Source organism: Cyprinus carpio, chromosome A18 (assembly GCF_018340385.1).
Source record: "Cyprinus carpio isolate SPL01 chromosome A18, ASM1834038v1, whole genome shotgun sequence".
Taxonomy (NCBI): Eukaryota; Metazoa; Chordata; class Actinopteri; order Cypriniformes; family Cyprinidae; genus Cyprinus; species Cyprinus carpio.
This window is the reverse complement of record NC_056589.1, coordinates 22,372,941-22,392,514: the sequence shown is the minus strand read 5'-3', so window position 1 is coordinate 22,392,514 and position 19,574 is coordinate 22,372,941. Positions and strand designations below refer to the sequence as shown.

General features: G+C 37.8%; 1 protein-coding gene across 4 annotated transcripts in view; it reads left to right on the top strand.

Moving 5' to 3' along the window:
- LOC109109916 (cadherin-13-like) overlaps positions 1 to 19,574 on the top strand; it is a 283,438-nt gene that overhangs the window by 227,952 nt on the left and 35,912 nt on the right. For all 4 annotated transcript variants that reach the window (XM_042775469.1, XM_042775468.1, XM_042775471.1 and 1 more), the window contains 2 exons: positions 10,089 to 10,271; positions 10,960 to 11,213. In XM_042775469.1, coding sequence (XP_042631403.1) covers positions 10,089 to 10,271; positions 10,960 to 11,213 — 437 coding nt within the window. The remainder of the gene's footprint in view (positions 1 to 10,088; positions 10,272 to 10,959; positions 11,214 to 19,574) is intronic.

The following is a 19,574-nucleotide window of genomic DNA, read 5'->3' as shown; positions in this document are numbered from 1 at the left end:
GACTCAGAATGATAAAGCATGTCACATATATTCATTGACTCACCGTATTGTGTGCTTTAACATTGCAGAACTGCTGTACTGACCAATCAGTATCCACGTTTATATCGCTATCAATTTTATAATGGAATATTTAACCCTATGAACAGCTGACAATTGTACTACAGTATCTTTCTTTTGGAATGATTTACAGTGGTTTGAAGCAGCTTAACACCTGCAGTCATTTACCATGAGAATAAACACTCAAACTTCTCAGTCCAGAAGGCCTTCATTAATCATTTCCAATTGTCAATCACTCAAATCACGCATGTACACACAGAAAACCTCCCTGCTCGACCAGGGCTTCAGCTTTTCACTCAGATACACTGACCTTGCAAGAAAAAGCCCCATGCATCAATCACTCTAATCTCAGGTGTGCTGCAGTGACAGCTGTGATTCACAAATACTCAAACACAAAGGTGATGGACTGGGTCCTTTTCGATCGCTTATCCTCCACGACCTCCTGTTTGCAGTCTGAAATGATTGTGTTATAATACTCAGCGTCTGCCCTGGCGATGATGGTCTGGCCATGGACAGAGTGTATTGTTTGTGTGTGTATTGTTGTAATCATAGGTAGTGCTGGACTTTTTTTAACTACATGTTATAGCTATAGGCTATAAAATACACATTAGTCTTCTGCTAAACAGTCACAAACAGAGGCAACCGCTGCCATTCAGCAGTATAAAACCCAGAGGGCAAGAAAACTGCACTTATGTTATGTGCAAACTTAAGCTGAGTGTCCAGTTGAGTCCACCTGTGATAAATTTGTCTGAAAATGCTACACTTGCACTTTGCTAGCCAGCAGAGGGAAAACAACTATGCCAGGCTGATGCAGAGACACCTATTTTGAGCTGTATGGGTTTTTAGAGGAAGTGCCCTGGGCTGTTGTCAGATTGCCAGAGACATCACTTGGCCCATTCCCAAAATGCGCTGATGTGCTAGAAAGAGGGGCTTTCTGACTGGTTGATGCGGCCACTCATTTGGGTTACCTATTAGTGTCTTTGACAATTGCTGCAGTATATGCAAAGAATCCAATATATGTTCAATATATGCAAAGAATTTGCATACAAATTAATTCCCTTAAAGTAATTAAGTTTTTTTTTGTAAAAACAATGTGCTCTTCATACTGAATGAACTTAGTTAACCATCATTAACTAGTGGGACTTATTAGATTTATTTTATTTTATTTATTAAAATTTTAGTAATGAGTGGAGATTGTGGTTATATCAGAAATTGCCTGTTATTAGATAAAACTCTTCTATAAGTTGTTTAAATGAAAGCCAATATCCAGATTGACTAAATGTACTGTGTTTAACATTCTAAAATTATATAACATTACATCCTGAACCTATTTTCATAAAGTAAACATCTGTTTTTCTGCAAAGTAATTGGATCTGCATAGAGAAAATTGATTTTAAATGAGCTAATGTTCACCAACACTGATCAAATACTTATTTACGATAAAACAATATATTCAACAACATAAATAGAGCTACTACATTAAATAGTGACATTTATGTGAACATTTATAAGAGTATCTGAATCTGTTCTCATGTCACTTTACCCTGCTCCTCAACAACAAGTGTGTTTGCGTTCAGTGTTTTTAAAAAGCAATTTCCATGATAAATGTTCTCCATTTACCAGTCTGACAGGGTCTGAGTCGACTGCAGCACCTTCTCTTTGCACATGCTTGAAAACACTCTTGACTGTGCTGTGAAATTCTGCAGTAGGAAAGTCTGCTGTCTCCTCACAGGTGCTTTTTGAGTGAATACCTCCATTTTTGGCACCAGTCCACCGTACGGGACTAGAGAGCTGTGGTAGTGGATCAGCAGTATAGCCCCTCCTCTTCCTCTTAGACCGCTGTATCTGAAAGACCTCAGTAAATATTCATGAAAAACACCTTTGAAAGTGGAACATTTTGAAATTTCAGTCCTTTTGAAAAATGCCTAAGCTGGTTTGCTGGTATTAGCCAACTGCCCTTCTGGCTAAACTACCTAAGCACCAGCTTGACCATGCTAAGTTCAACCTCATGATTTAAAGAGAAAGTTCAACCAAATATGAAATTTCTGTCCTCATTTACTCAACCTCATGCTGTTAAAACCTTGATGACTTTCTTCTTTTAAACATAGAGGAAATTTTGAGAAATGTCACAGTTTTTATTTTTCTTCCCATACAGTGGAAGTCATTAGGCATCATCACTGTTTGGTTAAAAACAGTGGTGTTGGTTCTTTTGTGCTCTGAGGAAGAAAGTAAGTCAGGTTTGGAATGATGTGAGGGTGAAAATTTAATTTTCATTTTTTTGATGAACTATCCCTATATTGTTCCTTTTTCTTCAAAGACTAAACAAACTCAGTTCCGCTTCACAAATTCCTGAAATTCAGCATGTTTTATATTAAATACATTTGGCTTTTTTTATGCAGCACATACTGCTTCACCATTTATCATTCTGTGTTAAATCCCAGAAGTGAGCTAATGTACTTCGTTATCTCCTACTAATTTTGCAAGAATGCAAAAAACTAAAAATCATCAAACTCTAAACTTGTTCTTTTTAAATGTAATTTCGAGAGGAAACAAGGGTAGAAAAACACACCATCTTACGTTTCCTCAATTTTTCTTAATTAGATGTTTCAATTTATACACAATCACAGGCTGGCATGTACAATCATAGCACAATCTTCCTCAGACAGATTTCAAGTATATGATAATCGCCACAGTTTATCATTTTTTAGGTGGACTCATCCGGTCATTTATTCTCATTAGCTGGTCTAGTAATGGATGCATTTACTTTCAGTGGTGTTGTAGCAATAAAAAGATGATTGCTTATAGAAAACTGTTTCCATCTCTGCTCCAGTGTGAGACCCTACTTTAGTTCATTCTATTGTAAGACCAAAAAACAGGCCTACACAATGAAGCTGTGTTATTTATTTGCATCAACGACACATCTTCCCAGAGATCTTTTATTTAATATCTGGTTCTTTATGTTACAAATTGCTCCTCACAGTCAAAATCAATTGGAATTTAAACTATCCCATTGAAATCATATCCTCAAATGAACCAGGAAGATCAATGAATGTAAGATCTGCACTTCTTTTAGCACATTGACAAGCCGACTGAGCTGCACTAAGGTTTTCTGGTTTTTCTCAGTTAATTTCATCAATTTAGCATCTGGGCCACCACTGAACATTCGTCTTTTAGAATAAATGTCTGAAGTGTGTGACAAGAGAATTATTGTCTGCCCAGAGATAATTCTAGGTTGCGGTCAATGTATGGGGTCATGTAACAGTGTCCTGCAGCGGGAGTATTATTAGGATAATAGCAGACCTATCCATCCTCCCTCTATTATCTCTGTCTTCCCGGTTCCCTCTGACTCACGCTCCCTGTTTCTTAGAGCTGTGGAGGGAGAGGCCAGAGGCTGTGTAGGTGCCGCAGGTGGTATGTACAGTACATGCTTACCCACCCTGGCACCTTGTGATAACTGGCATCTATTTCAGATGAACCCGTTCCAAGTGCTGCAGCAGCCACTGATCCGGCTTATCACGCCTGTCATTCAAGGAAAGTGACAGCTTATCTGAGTTGCCTCTCTTACATGCAGTGACAGCACGCCGCTGCCTTCGTCAAAATGCTAATGACATCAACAATGATGGCTACAAGTCCGCAACACGATAGTAACAAAAATCGGGCACACTTTTGGGGGGGCGACTCTGAATGGATGGCTGTTCTTATTTGTACAATTGCCAATTGGCTTTGCATTTACAAGGTCTCACTCACAGCTCACAGACATGCTTGGGGTGATATTAAACGTAGAAAAGGAATTCTAGTACTCTGTGTGATTGGCTCTGTTCCAAAATCTAGTGAGCTGCCTATGTAGGCTGCCAAAGTCAACATAATTATGCTGCCTTCGGACATATCTTGTGTTTTGGCCAAAGTTTAAAGCAGAATTGCATGTATCCTTTAAAAGAAAGCAATCCCAGAGTGCATTGCAAAGAGTTCAGTGGAGGAAAAAAATCCATCCAAGATGGTGGATGACGTGAGGGTAGTTAATGAATGACCTTTCGGTTCTGCAAACATTCCTTCTTCATTATTAGTCTTAGCAACTTTTCACACTTTTGTGTTAAGTTTTTGTTTGTTTGTTTGTTTTCCTTCCAATAGGAGGACAGATATAATTTCTAGATGCCAGTGCTGGTGTGAGGTGAAAACGGTTTGGTTAACAACAGCAGCAAAGTCAGATTTAGCCTCCATATTATCCATGACATGTGAAATTATGTCCCATTCCCTACTGCCCTTGAACCCCATTTCAAGAACTATCCATGGTCAATTCCCACAGCTACATCAGCAATTATTGATGGTCATGGATTCTTATTTCTGGATTTTGTACTGTTTCTGGCTCATCTCTTCTCACTGTCTTACAGTTCCTCTGGAGAATACTGAGTCTCAAACTAATTAGACTGAAGTCATTTCTAAAATTGATTTTTGGTTTTAATGATATTGACGTTCCATTAACAAATGCTATATATATGAATGCATATATGAATGTGTAATATGGGGAAAGTAAAATTTTTTTGCCCCCGACAAAAAATATATATATATATATATATATATATATATATATATATATATATATATATATATATATATATATATAATATATGATAATAACCAAGCACCACTATACATTATTTAAAAAAAATAAAATAAAAAATATGAATAGGATTATTTTACTCAGAATATGTTAATATGGCATGTCCAGAGGAGGAAACCAGCTTCTAACTCTGTGTAGCCCTTTATCAAATCTGCAAAGTAATTTCAGCATATTTAGCATGCATTAATATAAATTAATATTTCTCATCAGTGTGTTTGACAGGACTGAGCAGTCTTTGCATTTGTATAATGAAACCACCAGAGCACATTATAGTTGTTTAGCATATTTCATATTATGCAAATATTTACTTTGGAATCTCTTAATTTGCATTTCTGCTTTTTAAATTGTTTGCAAAACAACATGTTTGTCTCTCAATGCACTAGGTCACTTTGCCAGCTTGTTAGTTTTTTGGCATGTTTATGCATTTGTGATTTTATTCATCATGAGCTGCAGTTATGCTACATCAGTTGCCATCTATATGTCATTTTCATATCCATCAAGAACAGACATTCAGTCGAGGGATGATGATTTGATCATGTCTTCATTTGTCACTCAGTGTGAGCTTGAGTCAGTTTAGTAAGATAGTTAAAGTGAACATTGTCCTGCTACTATATATATAGTCGGGTTAAATTAGAATTGTTTTTACATGGTGAACCTGTTATTCTAGTGACCTATAGGTGAGATATGATATTATGTATCATTCAGACACATTTTTTGAATGTAGAGTAGAAGTAACAGCCACACTTTCTAGTGCAACACATTTCATTTTCACTAATGAGAGAGTAAGAGAATGAAAGATGTATTAACTATAATTTCCAATTAACAGATATTAGCATGTTTATAGTTATGTTGTGGAGGCCAAGTCAAAGCTTGTGAAGTGATGTGTGGGTGTTTGCTTTCATTTGTCTCATGGTTTTCATTATTTGGTGCACTGAATGGTTGTTATATTTGAAAGCACTTGTACTCAATATTTTAAATCAATTTGTGTTGAGCTTCTTATTGTTTTAGACTTTCAGTTACATATGTAACTCTCATAACTTTATAGATTGAACCTTCAGCTCAAATTGCCACTAAGAAAGCATTTGTAAAAATGTTCCGGAGTCAAACATTACTCAGCTGAATCAGTGAAGCAGAGAACAATAGTTTATCAGTCTTCATTTCAAATGATGAGCTTGTCAATTATGTTGCTCAGTCAGGTCTTTAAGCTTACTTGTTCTGATTTTGCAGCATTCGTTTGAATGTAATTATCCAGACTTATGCTAATTTCAGTTTCATACTACATATATAGGGGTTGGAAAATAACTAGTTGATAGCCAGACGCTTGATTTGATTAAGTTATCAAGCTGTTATTCTGCTGCAGATGAATCTACAGTGTTAAACAAGCATTGTAGTCAGTGTAGGTTTTTTTTTTATTTTTTTTTTGTAACATCAACACTTTCCAAACTGATAAATACTGACGCGTTCTCAGTTGTTTTGGTGTGACAATCTGCACCCCATATAGATTTCACACAATTCTGTTTTCCTAATAGAGGATAATTCCATTTTACATTCCATCTTCCATCCTTAATATAAGACTACAAGTCATAACTCCAAGATTCTTTTGAGTCCCATCTGTCCTGTGAAGTCCAGCTGGTAATTAATGAACTACGGAAGACATGCAACTATTTCACACGTCATCATAAAATAAAATCAGCTGTGTAAAGCAATTTGTGAACATTCAGGGATTCTTATTACATCTCAGGGGATATATATGTTGTTATGACTTTTTTGATCAGAAATTCTCTTAAGGATAAAGTTTATAGAGATACAATTATAGAGATTGCTGAATAACAGGATGACAGAAAAGTCTGTTATCTGTATGTACAATATGTAACTTTGTAAATATGTCTACTTGCAGATCTTTCATATACAGTACTGTGGGTAAGAGATGGGCTTAGGCTTCATCCCAATTTGCATACTATATATCATGTATGCAAGATTAGAATTTGCACATCCCAAATTATCGTACACTTAAAGTAGTATGCTTAAGGTGCCTAGATGGCGTACAATGAGTATGCATGTAAAATTGTAAAGGAATTAGATGCTACGTTTATATCCCAGAATTAACAACACTTTATGGCATGATGGTCATGCTAGTTTTCAAGTGATCCCAAAGACGTTGATTAACAGGTTCAGGTGTGTTTGATTAGAGTGATTGATCTAAACTCTGAAGAAAGGAAAATCTCCATAAGCAGAAATGAAACCCCTCGGCTAGTGCAATATTCTTAATTAAATGTCTACACAATTCATTAGTCCACATATATTTATTCTGGTTCAGAATGTTTTACAGTGCAATGTATTGACATTAACATAATTCTTTAATTATTAATAATGTATTTTAAATAATTTACATATGACCTAAAACCAAGCTACTAGCTATGCAAGTTTGGTTTCATGCATCGCTCAGTTCCAAAATGTGTCAGACTGCAAATAATAGTGTTTCACCTTAGCATTGCCACAGAAGGTGCTAATGAAGATATTTGCATAACTTAAAAGTATTTTAATACAGTTGGTTTTCTCTTTCAGGGCAACTGCTGTCATGACAGAGCAACACTTTACAATTACAAACTCTCTTTAAAGGGATAGTTCAACCATAAATAAAAATGTTCAGCATTTACTCACTCTCATGTAGTTCTGTCTTTATGCAACACAAAATAAGATATTTTGAAGAATGTATCAGCTGTTTTTGAGACATTTTTCTTTTTGTATTTCACCCCAAAAAAGTAAGTTTTACAATGACATGAGGGTGATTAAATGATTACAGAATTTTCATTTTGAGGTGAACTATGCCTTTAACATATTTTCCATAATTAGATCCATTCGTCAGACCTTCCCTCGCAATCAGCACTAAAAATCTAGATGGCCCTTTTTATGTTTTTATTACATGTTACTGTAAGTTCTGACAAAATAACCAATACTATAGGGGTCTCTGGCTCCTAATGAAGGGCCGTCAGACTGTAGAACATTTCAGTCTGCCACTCTGAGAGGCTCTGAAGTGAAAGCATTACCTGTGGCATTAAAAGGCACCTGTATTGTCTTCCATGTTCACAGGAGAGACTCTTCACATGACTCTCACCCTCAGAAGGCTTCTGGAGTGCCTTTCCCCTCAAAAGCATTCCCACTTTGGTTGAAGGTGGAAAGTGTTTTTTTGTAGAATCTCGTTAAGCTGTGAAAACAGCTTGTAACTTTTTTCTCACATTCCTGGTTTTAGATGTGCAATTTGAGATGTGTAAATCAGAGTTTCTCGAAAGGTCATGAATGTTGATTTGATTCCATTAACAGATGTTGAGACGGAGGGGGAGTTACAGTATCAGGTGTGAATTTTCTGACCTATTTGTTACTAAAGCAGTAGCAAAGCTCAAACGAAACTCCAATGATGCCTTCACACTGCGCTACTACTGATAATGAATGCCAAACCAAATAATCCCAGTCATTCGTGGCTTCAAGGTCTCACCACATTGGTGCCTCTGTAGGAAGTGATTTATCTTTCTCTGGCCACAGATTCTCTCCCCGCCTTACTTTCCCTGTGTTCTGTTGCTGGGGGGCTTTGACTAGGTGACATTTACCTCACACACACACACAAACCCATCCCGTTCCCTCAGTTATGGGGTCCAGCCTTGGGGTTGATAACTTCTCTGTTTGTCACATTGCTGGTTGCTTTGTGAACTCTTGGATTGGGGTCTTATCAGTGGTATGGCAGGGCCAGGGTATCAACAGCCAACAAAGATTGAATACATCCATCTGACCGCTTCACTGCCCCAGATGATTAAATGAAACACGACCGGTCAGCAATGTGAAGATGCACAGTGTGAAGCTGTGCAGATACATTCGTGTCCCTCTGTAAACATATGTGGCAACGTTTGTTTAATTGTTTATGCCACACATGATAAAATCTTGGTTGATAGAAGGAGAGTATCTCCCGCTGCTGTGATTTTGACAGTGATATACCTGCAGGGCTTGCTGTAGACACAATGCTCTCATTGGAGCTGAAGTAATATGTAAGTGATGTAATCGTTCTGTGGCCTTCAGCAGACAGGTACAATCTCATCTCCTTTGACACACACACAGGTTTTAAGGACACAGTGAGCTGGGCTTCTGTTTCAGAAATTTTAAATAGAATAAAAAAAATCTATTTTCAGAAAAGGATGATGCGTGGTTTAAATGTAAGGCTGGCACCAGGAGTGCTTTTTCCCCTCTTTCTTGTAAGGAGCAAAATCACCGAGTTCTTTCTTCATATTATTGAAGAAGTTATTTCTATTGGGAGATGGCCCTTAGAAATTAAAAATCTATATTTTCAGGTGTAATAAAATGTCACTGTCTGCACTGCATCTACTGCCTGATATGTCTAGAATAGTAATAGAACCTAATGTGAAAAAGTGAAAAACAAAGCATGAATGTTGCCAATATAGATGTGCTTCCATGACATTAAGGATTTTCTTCAGTGTTAATATTGGATGGTTCACTAGCCTAGCTCCGAACTCAATAGGAATAAGCATTAAGTTAGAGAGAGGGCTTAGTGGCAGTACTTCAGTCCCAGAGGGGTTTAAACTGCTTAGCTTCACTTTCTAAACTTCGATAATTCATCAAGCCACCCAGGTCCAGCAGCACCCTCTTCAGGACTCTGATGACCTTTGCATACGCCCCACTATGCTAAGACCACTGGACAGCTCTTATAAAGGGAGCACATCCCTGAGGCATTGAGGGGTTGCTCACTTTACAAGGCACTAAACAGAAATGATAGCTGAGCTGATGGGGACCAGAGCTCATCTGGCCCTTCTAACACTTCATCTCCCCAAACAGGCCTGTGACATTGGGTTGGATTGAACAAGGACTATGGAGATTTGCGGCACTCTGAATAGAGTGGCTTTCCTCCAGTGACAAAACAGAACAAGAGCGGTTTCATACAGGCTTAGCTTAAGCCTTATCTTTGACAGAGGGGCAGAAAGAAGGGTAGGAGGGAGGTGGATGTAAGACAGAAATTCTGCATGTTCCAAACAAGGAAGGAACGGCTGAACAAGGAATTGAATTGATGCAGCTGTAGGTAGATCAGCGCTGCTTTCATTACTCAAAGTAGTGCACAGTTTTCTGAAAACAATAGGCTCCTGTCCCACTGGTTGTGTGAATCTCTGTAAACATAAGAGGCACAATTGTAGAGATCTAGCCAAAGCATTCATTTCCAGTGAAATTAATTCATTTCTGTAACCAGCAACTCCTCCACTGCTCATTCTGTCTTATTACCTGAAGAAATTTGAAAGAGAATAAGTGATGTTGATTACAGATAGCAAATTCACAAATTCTAAAGTGTTGCTGTAATATGATTTCCTGGTTTGAAACATTAGAAAACGTTTGACAGATCAAACAACCTGTGCTGTAGTTCCAGGCATCAGTGAATGAGGGATCAACTGGTGTGGTAGTGAACCTGACGGTGGACGACAGAGACGACCCAGCCACTGGAGCCTGGAGAGCTATCTACTCCATCATCAACGGAGACCCCAACCAAAACTTTGAGATACAGACCAATCTGGACAACAATGAAGGGATGCTGTCAGTGGTAAAGGTACACAATGTTCAATTGCCTGATTGTCTTGTAATGGTGAAGTCACATGAAGATCCGCTTATGGGGCTTGAACTTATAAAATTTTGGTTACCAATTGAGATCTTAACCACTTATACAAAAGACTTAATAATTGTTTAAAGATCTTGTTTGGTTACTGAAACTTTAAAGTATCAAGCCCAAAAAGGGGACCTTTTTTAGATGCTAATATAGGATTCACTTAATTGCAGAGGTAAAGTGGTAAATTTAGGGTAGGGATGTCCAATCTATCCCCAGTTTCTGTAGAGCAGAGGTGTCCAATCCTGCTCCTGGAAGGTCACCATCCTTTAGAATTTAACCCCAACTTGCCCAAACACACTTGTCTGGATGTTTCTAGTAATCCTGAGGACCTTGATTGGCTGTTCTGGTGTGTTTAATAAGTGTTGCAGCTAAACTCAGGATAATGGCCCTCCAGGAGCAGGATTGGAAACCCCCAGTATAGAGTTTATCTCCAAACCAAATAAATCACACACTTCAGGATTACTATAAACTTCCAGGAAGGTGTCTAAGAGCTAAACTCTTCAGGAAAGTGGCCCTACACAAAAACAATAATAATGATAAAGACTTATGATAGAGTCATTTGTTTAGTATAGTTACTTGCTTGTTAGTTAATTGCTCTTACATAATTCCTTTCGCCTGTTGTCTTTCCCAGCCTCTGGACTATGAAAGTGCAATGTTTCACACACTGCTGATAAAAGTGGAAAATGAAGACCCTCTGGTTCCTGACGTTGTGTATGGCTCCAGCTCTACAGCGACTGTTTACATTACAGTTATGGATGTGAATGAAGGACCAGTGTTCTTCCCAGATCCTCTGGTTGTCATCAGGAGAGAGAATATCCCTGTAGGGAGCTTTGTGGCCATGCTGAATGCTACTGACCCAGACTACCTACAAACCCAGAGCATAAGGTTGGTGCCATTATGTTATGATCCTGTCCCAAATGTAATCCTCAGTCTTTGTTCCTCCAAGTGCACACTTTCACCATATAATGCTGCTTAGACTGTTGGGTAATTGTCAACTGTGATGTGCAGCAAAAGGTTGTGTTGAGGGAGCATCACTGGCACAAACAGAAAGCTCATGAGCACCTTTCTGATTTATATAATCACAAATTTAACCAAGTGCACCATTTCCAGAGCCAGTATTGCCTGTTTCTTTTTTCTGTTACACTGATTCTGTGCTAGGTGTGGGAGGAATAACCTTTACAAATTTGGAAAAAATTTCACATACATAGTTTGAAACTAGTTTTACAGTTTAAAAGTTTGAGATTCAGTAAATCTCTTTTTCCTGTTTACATTCGCATTGGATTCTGACAGGGTAGTTTGCAATGACAGCACAAACTAATAAAACAATGGCAAGCAGGATAGCATGACCCCTGTCACTTAGACATGTCTCAGCTTGGTCATTCTTGTTTTACTGTTCTTAGTCTTGTTTCCAGTATATTTGCTGTGTTCTTAGAGTAATGCTTGACATGTGAGCACACAGCTCTGCAAGAGAGAGTTTGACTATCTGTGCAGACATTCATCTTGCTGCCCAACCGCATGATTGACCAAGTACTTGGAGCTGCAACCTCTGAAATGATCCTCAGGGACTAATGACACATCATTGCTTTAATGTAGCTTTTACTTTCCTTTAAGCCATATTACATTATCAACAAGGTAGAGTAATGCAAAAAGGCTGCTTTTATCCAAAGCAACTTACATTGCGTTGAAGGTACACATTTACATTTTATTAGTCCTTGATTTCCCTGGGAATCAAACTCATAACCTTGGTTTTACTATCCCCTTGCTCTACTGTTTGAGCTACAGGAAAGCTAACGTTTTATAATCAGAAAATAGCTGTGTGCATTTGAGCACATTTCTCTATCCCTACTTTGTTCATTCCCTCAACCTTCTTTGCTGTAGATGTGGTATATACACATTTGAATATGTTATGTGATCTCAGTGTAAGCTGTGCCACGCTTCTTCAGATCAGACGAATTTAAACAGTCTCCTGTGATTCGACGTGTCCGCTGAGCATGTATGAAACTCACAGTATGAAACTCTGTGCACCACTGTGATCATGTGCTCTGCCATTATTACCGCTCTGTCCTGCTAGTTAGAGTGAACCCTCCTCATCACAAACCATATGAGCTCTCTCCCGTCTCTTTCTCATTCTGTCTTCTCTTCATTCTTCTTCTCTTCGGTATCCGTCCTCTCACTTCCTGCCTTACCTCTTTTGATCTCCTTTTGCCAGTAAAAGGTTCTTTGAAGTACCATAGCTTTCACCTAAGGGTATAAGTGGCAGAACTGAGTAAGAGAAAAGAACGGGCTGCAGGAAAATGAAAAGGAAGGACAGAGGGAAAGCTTGAGAGGAGGTAACAGAAGGAAGACAATACATTGCATGTCCTATCTATCTATCTATCTATCTATCTATCTATCTATCTATCTATCTATCTATCTATCTATCTATCTATCTATCACTTTTTTCTGTACTTTTTTCCCCATTTACCGTAACACAGTTCTGATATGGAATGCAGGTCTTATAAGGCTTATATTAGCAGAAGCTGCCCCAGAGATTGCCCCCTAGCAAGGACAAAGAGTATAAAAGAATGTGAAACCTCATTGATCTGTCTTTCTACCTGTGTCCCACAGTACTTCTTAAGCATCCTTGATAAAACACAATCATTAAAATTGAGATATGACTGCAGAATTAGTAGACTTTTCAAAAACTACAGATTGTGGAATTGTTATTGGGATCAACAGGAGTATCACAGCCATTATAGACCTTTGATGTGATGCCTGGAAAAATAAGTACACTAATAAGTGTACACTTCTGTGCACATTGCTGTTAAAAAATGGAGTTGAATTAAAACTCTGTTGTATTTGTTTCTTAAGTTTTTATTCTAAAAAACATAGGAATGGCTCTGCTTCCAAGAGAAAAAAGCACCTATTGTTAAGACTTGTTTGATGTTTGATTCTCTTCCTTTTTAATGTATGCTCTTATTTAGTTTGGATATTCTACACTTTCCTTTGAACTGGCAGAATTGGCATCGATTTTACCATACAGACATATTGTTCTTTGGATTTATCATAAAAAGCTTATACAGGAACCATAATGCATAAATATCGCTTTCATATCCTGCCAGTTTTATCTCTCTATTGATAAAAGATAAAAGAAAAATGGTCTAGAGGGATTCAGTGGAATTATTTATTAGAGTTAGAGTTTGTTTGTTTGCTATTTATTGATTCAATCTTTTTGGTGAATTACAGGAAATTTCCAGATCCAAGAACGGTCTGATTGTTTAGGCTCTAACAGCAGTCCACACATTTAGCTTGATTATTTTATGAAATAAAACCTACCAGACTTCAGGATCATTATGCTTTCAGTGGCACCCTGTTGCAGACATGTTTGAAGCTCTCATTTGAGCTCAAATCAAATCAAGTCTTTATAAGACATTCCTCTGAGTGCTCCTGAGGAGCATGTAAGACGGGGTTAAGATTTTTGGGTCTCTGATGTGTTTTCTCAATGATTTTTAGAGTTTTCTTCAGTCTTCACCCCTTTATTTAGCTCTCTCAGACTTGTCAGGATAAGGTGAGCTGTGAATCATTGCTAGCCTGAGGGAAATCACGAACACAGACACTATCAGAATTATGGGAAGGCTCGTTGGGTGCAAGCTCCCTCACCGACACAGGTCAGAGTGATGCTGAGGAGATGTCTATAGCTGGGTTTCCATCACCATGCTTTTATGTGAATTTTAAAGTATCGCATCAGAATCGAGTGATAAAAACGCTGAATTTTGAATAATAATGCCTTAATTTGCAAAAGAGATTTTACGCTTGCTTGAGGTGGTTTTTGACTTGTGCGAAAAAGGGTTAATGTGAATAATGGCAGATGGAAATGCATTTTGCGAATAAATTCCTCCAAGCGCATCAAAAAAGTAATGTGACTTTGCGCTATGGGACGGTAAATGCTGACTAACCAGTGGACCAATTTTATTCCACAGCATATGAAATGTTGTCATATGGTCATTCAGAAATGCCAGAGCAAAGTCTGTCATCAAAGTATTTCTGTATAATTGCCTCCCAGAACTGTTAAACGATTGCGTTTATAAACAGCAGCATCCACCCCCAAAAGCAATAAGCACATTCATTGTGTTTCATCTGCTCATTCTGAGGTGCAAGTAATTTATTATATAAGAAAATTATTATATTCAATAGCTTATACTTTTCTTAGTGATGTATAGTGCCAGTTTATCAGGAAGTAATGATTTTGTTCTCTTTGACTCATTGGATGGAAGCGGTTAAAAAAAGTTTAGAAAAATTTCCAGCAATAATAATGACTGTAATAAGTGTCATATTTTTATAACACATAAACATACTATACGTCAGTCATTGTTATTGCTGAAACTATTAGGGGCCCTATCACACACCTAGCACAATGTGGCGCCAGGCACGACGCAAGTTTTTTTTGCTAGTTTCAGCCAGACGCAGTTATCAATTTCACATCCTGTGCCACGTTGTTTAAATAGCAAATGCATTTGCACCCATCTGTGCAGCCATGGGCTTGCTGGTCTCAAAATGAGGTGTGCCATTGACCAACTGAAACCTGGTCTAAAGTTTGTTTTAATTTTTATTTATTTTTTTATTTAAAGAGCGTGTAAGGCAGGTAAACAACGCAAGTACACTCTTATTACACACACAGGGACATGAAGCAGCATTCAAACATGCCAAATATTAAAAATGAAAGAATTACAATGTACAAACCCGATTCCAAAAAAGTTGGGACACTGTACAAATTGTGAGTAAAAAAGGAATTGAATAATTTACAAATCTCATAAACTTATATTTTATTCACAATACAATATAGATAACATATCAAATGTTGAAAGTGAGACATTTTGAAATGTCATTTTGGATTTCATGAGAGCTACACATTCCAAAAAAGTTGGGACAGGTAGCAATAAGAGGCCGGAAAAGTTAAATGTATATATAAGGAATAGCTGGAGGACCAATTTGCAACTTATCAGGTCAATTGGCAACATGACTGGGTATTAAAAAGAGCCTCTCAGAGTGGCAGTGTCTCTCAGAAGTCAAGATGGGCAGAGGATCACCAATTCCCCCAATGCTGCGGCGAAAATAGTGGAGCGAATATCAGAAAGGAGTTTCTCAGAGAAAAATTGCAAAGAGTTTGAAGTTATCATCATCTACAGTGCATAATATCATCCAAAGATTCAGAGAATCTGGAACAATCTCTGTGCGTAAGGGTCAAGGCAGGAAAACCATACTGGATGCCCGTGATCTTCAGGCCCTTAGACGGCACTGCATCACATACAGGAATGCTACTGTAATGGAAATCACAACGTGGGCTCAGGAATACTTCCAGAAAACATTGTCGGCGAACACAATCCACCGTGCCATTCGCCGTTGCCGGCTAAAACTCTATAGGTCAAAAAAGAAGCCATATCTAAACATGATCCAGAAGCGCAGGCATTTTCTCTGGGCCAAGGCACATTTAAAATGGACTGTGGCAAAGTGGAAAACTGTTCTGTGGTCAGACGAATTAAAATTAAGTTCTTTTCAGAAAACTGGGACGCCATGTCATCCGGACTAAAGCAGACAAGGACAACCCAAGTTGTTATCAGCGCTCAGTTCAGAAGCCTGCATCTCTGATGGTATGGGGTTACATGAGTGCGTGTGGCATGTACCAGCACTTACACATCTGGAAAGGCACCATCAGTGCTGAAAGGTATATCCAAGTTCTAGAACAACATATGCTCCCATCCAGATGTCGTCTCTTTCAGGGAAGACCTTGCAGTTTCCAACATGACAATGCCAGACCACATACTGCATCAATTACAACATAATGGCTGCATAGAAGGATCCGGGTACTGAAATGGCCAGTCTGCAGTCCAGATCTTCCACCCATAGAAAACATTTGGCGCATCATAAAGAGGAAATTGCGACAAAGAAGACCTAAGACAGTTGAGCAACTAGAAGCCTGTATTAGACAAGAATGGGACAACATTCTTATTCCTAAACTTGAGCAACTTGTCTCCTCAGTCCCCAGACATTTGCAGACTGTTATAAAAAGAAGAGGGGATGCCACACAGTGGTAAACATGCCCTTCTCCCAACTTTTTTGAGATGTGTTGATGCCATGACATTTAAAATCAACTTAATTTTCCCTTAAAATGATACATTTTCTCACTTTAAACATTTGATATGTCATCTATGTTGTATTCTGAATAAAATATTGAAATTTGAAACTTCCACATCATTGCATTCTGTTTTTATTCACAATTTGTACAGTGTCCCAACTTTTTTGGAATCAGATTTGTAATAGATTATTATTGTGGCCTGTAGATGCTCATGCATGAAGTTAAAGTGCGCGAGCAGAACCTTTTTAAAGTGCGCGAACAGAACGCTTTTCTGGAGAAGCGTTCAGTCTTTGCTCTTGCAAATTCCACTATGTAAATAGCAAATCTGCCATGGCGTGAGCACAACTGGCTTTTAAAGGAAATGGGAGATGAGACTCTAATTGGTTTATTGCAGATCATGCCCAAAACAGACCCATTACTCATTAAGAGAATAGGTACAACTATTTTGGACCATGCACCTGGTGGTGTTCCGATGTAAAACTAGCAAAAGTGGATTCAGACACGCCCTAAGTGCACTTGCGACGTGCGCTTTACCCCTTGTCCAAATACCCGCAATTGCGGTCTTTGCACTTGACCACTTGATTACTTATATGACGTATATCCTGTATTTGGTTCAAGTGAGCATGAAGACCACAAGTATGTGTATAACTTTTCATTAGGCCTACCTGATGGGACACACTTATGCCCCTGGTTTCACAGATAAGGTTTAAACCTAGTCCCAGAATAAAATGTAAGAATGAGCTGTTTCAACTGAAAGAAACTTGTACTGATAGATCTTAAAATATGTCAGTGTCCTTGTTTTGTCTCAAGATGCACACCAGAAATGTTTTTTTACAAGGCATGTATTTAAAAATTACTTAAATGTCCTATATGAACTATTAGAGTTTTGTAAACAATGCAAGCTTTTACAGAGCTTTATTTTTATTTTCAATACTTTGTATTTCAATACTTTGCATTAACTTCTAAATGTCTGTTCAGTAGTCCCTATAACAGATGACACAATTTAATTTTGTGGTGCTTCTAATTAAGTTTAAAGCAGTTGCAAATGTTTTGCAAAATAATCATCACCACTACTCATTTGCACCAATAAAATGTGCAACTATTTGTTTTATCACCAAATTATATGTAATATCTAATTATTATTAATATTTAACATACATTTCAAAGGTTTCTGTGACCTCTCACAAGATCTCGGCAAAAAGTCTCACAATTTATTTCCACAACATGATGCATGATGGGATACACTAAGATTGTGGATTTAGTGTGCATTAAGGGCACTGCGCTTTTTAAGACCTGCCGTTTTTAAGTCTTGCGCACTTACTTCCTGTTGCATACACGCTCTGAAGTGGTCAAGACCACAAGTGTGGGTTTTTGGACCAAGTTTGGTATTTGGATGTGTGGTTAGACCATGCGCTTAGATCATTAAAATATGGCTCTAGTAGTTTATAGCCCATATCTTCTTCTCTTTTTATGTTCTTTTTTCTTTCTTTCTTTTTTTCTTTTGTTTGCTCATTGATGTTCAGCTTGTAAAAAATTATTTTGGGTCCCAGAACTTTTCTATGGAATCAAGTCATGTCTCAACAGTTGAAGTTGCTTTCCATGAAAAGGGCTCCATATTTATTTGAATCATATACTAACAGTAGGGGGTCAGCATGATTTTAAAGCTCATTGTCATCAAAACTGATGCTAGTCAACAAGTCATTTTTGGCAACCCATAACAATTAAGTCTTTTTTTTTTTTTTTTGCATGATTTTCCATCACAATCAATATATAGTTATTGGATATATTTATTACAGTAACCCTGAGTGAAACAAAAAGGATGTTATATCAATCATATCTAAGTGTCTGTATGGAATATTATAATAGCAGGTCTTGGGTAACGGTTCATCTCGCACACAGTACCATCCACATCCAAAATGTAGCGCTTTCCTCTGGATCAGTGCATAAATCCCAGTCCAACTCTACTTCAGAGCAGTCTTTGAGTTGATCTTGCTCCAAAAAAAAAACGTTGCAGAACAGCCCTGTATACATAATTCTGAGTTTGTTCCTCCCTTTGGCTGTGCCGCAGTTTAAAGCTCTGGGAAAAGGAGGAGAAAGACACTGAAACGATGGCTGGAGCTTGTTTGTGTAGGGAATTTCTCACATTTCTTTATATACTGCATAGTCAGGATCAAGAGTACTCATTCATGTAGACAATTATTATTTATACATTGTACAGCAATTAGAAATTTGCCACATTATGTTAGATTGCTTTCTAATTAAAAAGTGTTTTAAGTTGATAGAATATGAAAGTTAACTACAATGTTTATTGTTTTTTTTAAATACACTACTAGTTAAAAGTTTTAGAATACTCACTTTATTTGTTTTTATCTGACATTTATTAAGTATAATACCTCGGATTACTTTGAAATTAAATTAAAAAAAATAAACAGAACTAATAAAATTTTGTATATTTAAAAAATATTTTAAAAAATTGTATGTACATGTATATTATGTGCAAATTTGAAGTGTAGACTAAGATGAATCGCCTTCGATAATGAACGCGATATTGCGTAGCTTGTCAGTGAACTACGGCACTGTCAATTAAATGCTGCTCCATTTGAAAGCAGGTGATGGCGATTTAGCGCTAATCACAGAACCAGATTTACTGACTAAATGTGCATGATCATATCGTTAGATATATCGCCCAGCCCTAGTGTTAGATAAATAAGTGTATGTGTGTATAAATAGTGTTGTGTGTTCCACAGTTATTGTCAAGTGTTCATTGGATGGATTGCCTGGGGGAAGAAACTGTTCCTGTGTCTGTTCGTTCTGGTGCTCAGAGCTCTGTAGCGTCGACCAGATGGCAACAGTTCAAAGAGGAAGTGTGCTGGATGTGAGGGGTCCAGAGTGATTTTGCCAGCCCTTTTGCTCACTCTGTATAAGTACAGTTCTTGAATAGAAGGGAGGGTTGTACCGATGATTCGCTCAGCAGTCCGGACTACCCTCTGTAGTCTTCTGAGGTCAGATTTGGTAGCTGAGATGAACCAGTTACTGAAGTGCAGAGGACGGATTCAGTGATGGCGGAGTAGAACTGTTTCAGCAGTTCTTGTGGTAGGATGAATTTCTTCAGTTGGCGAAGGAAGTACAACCTC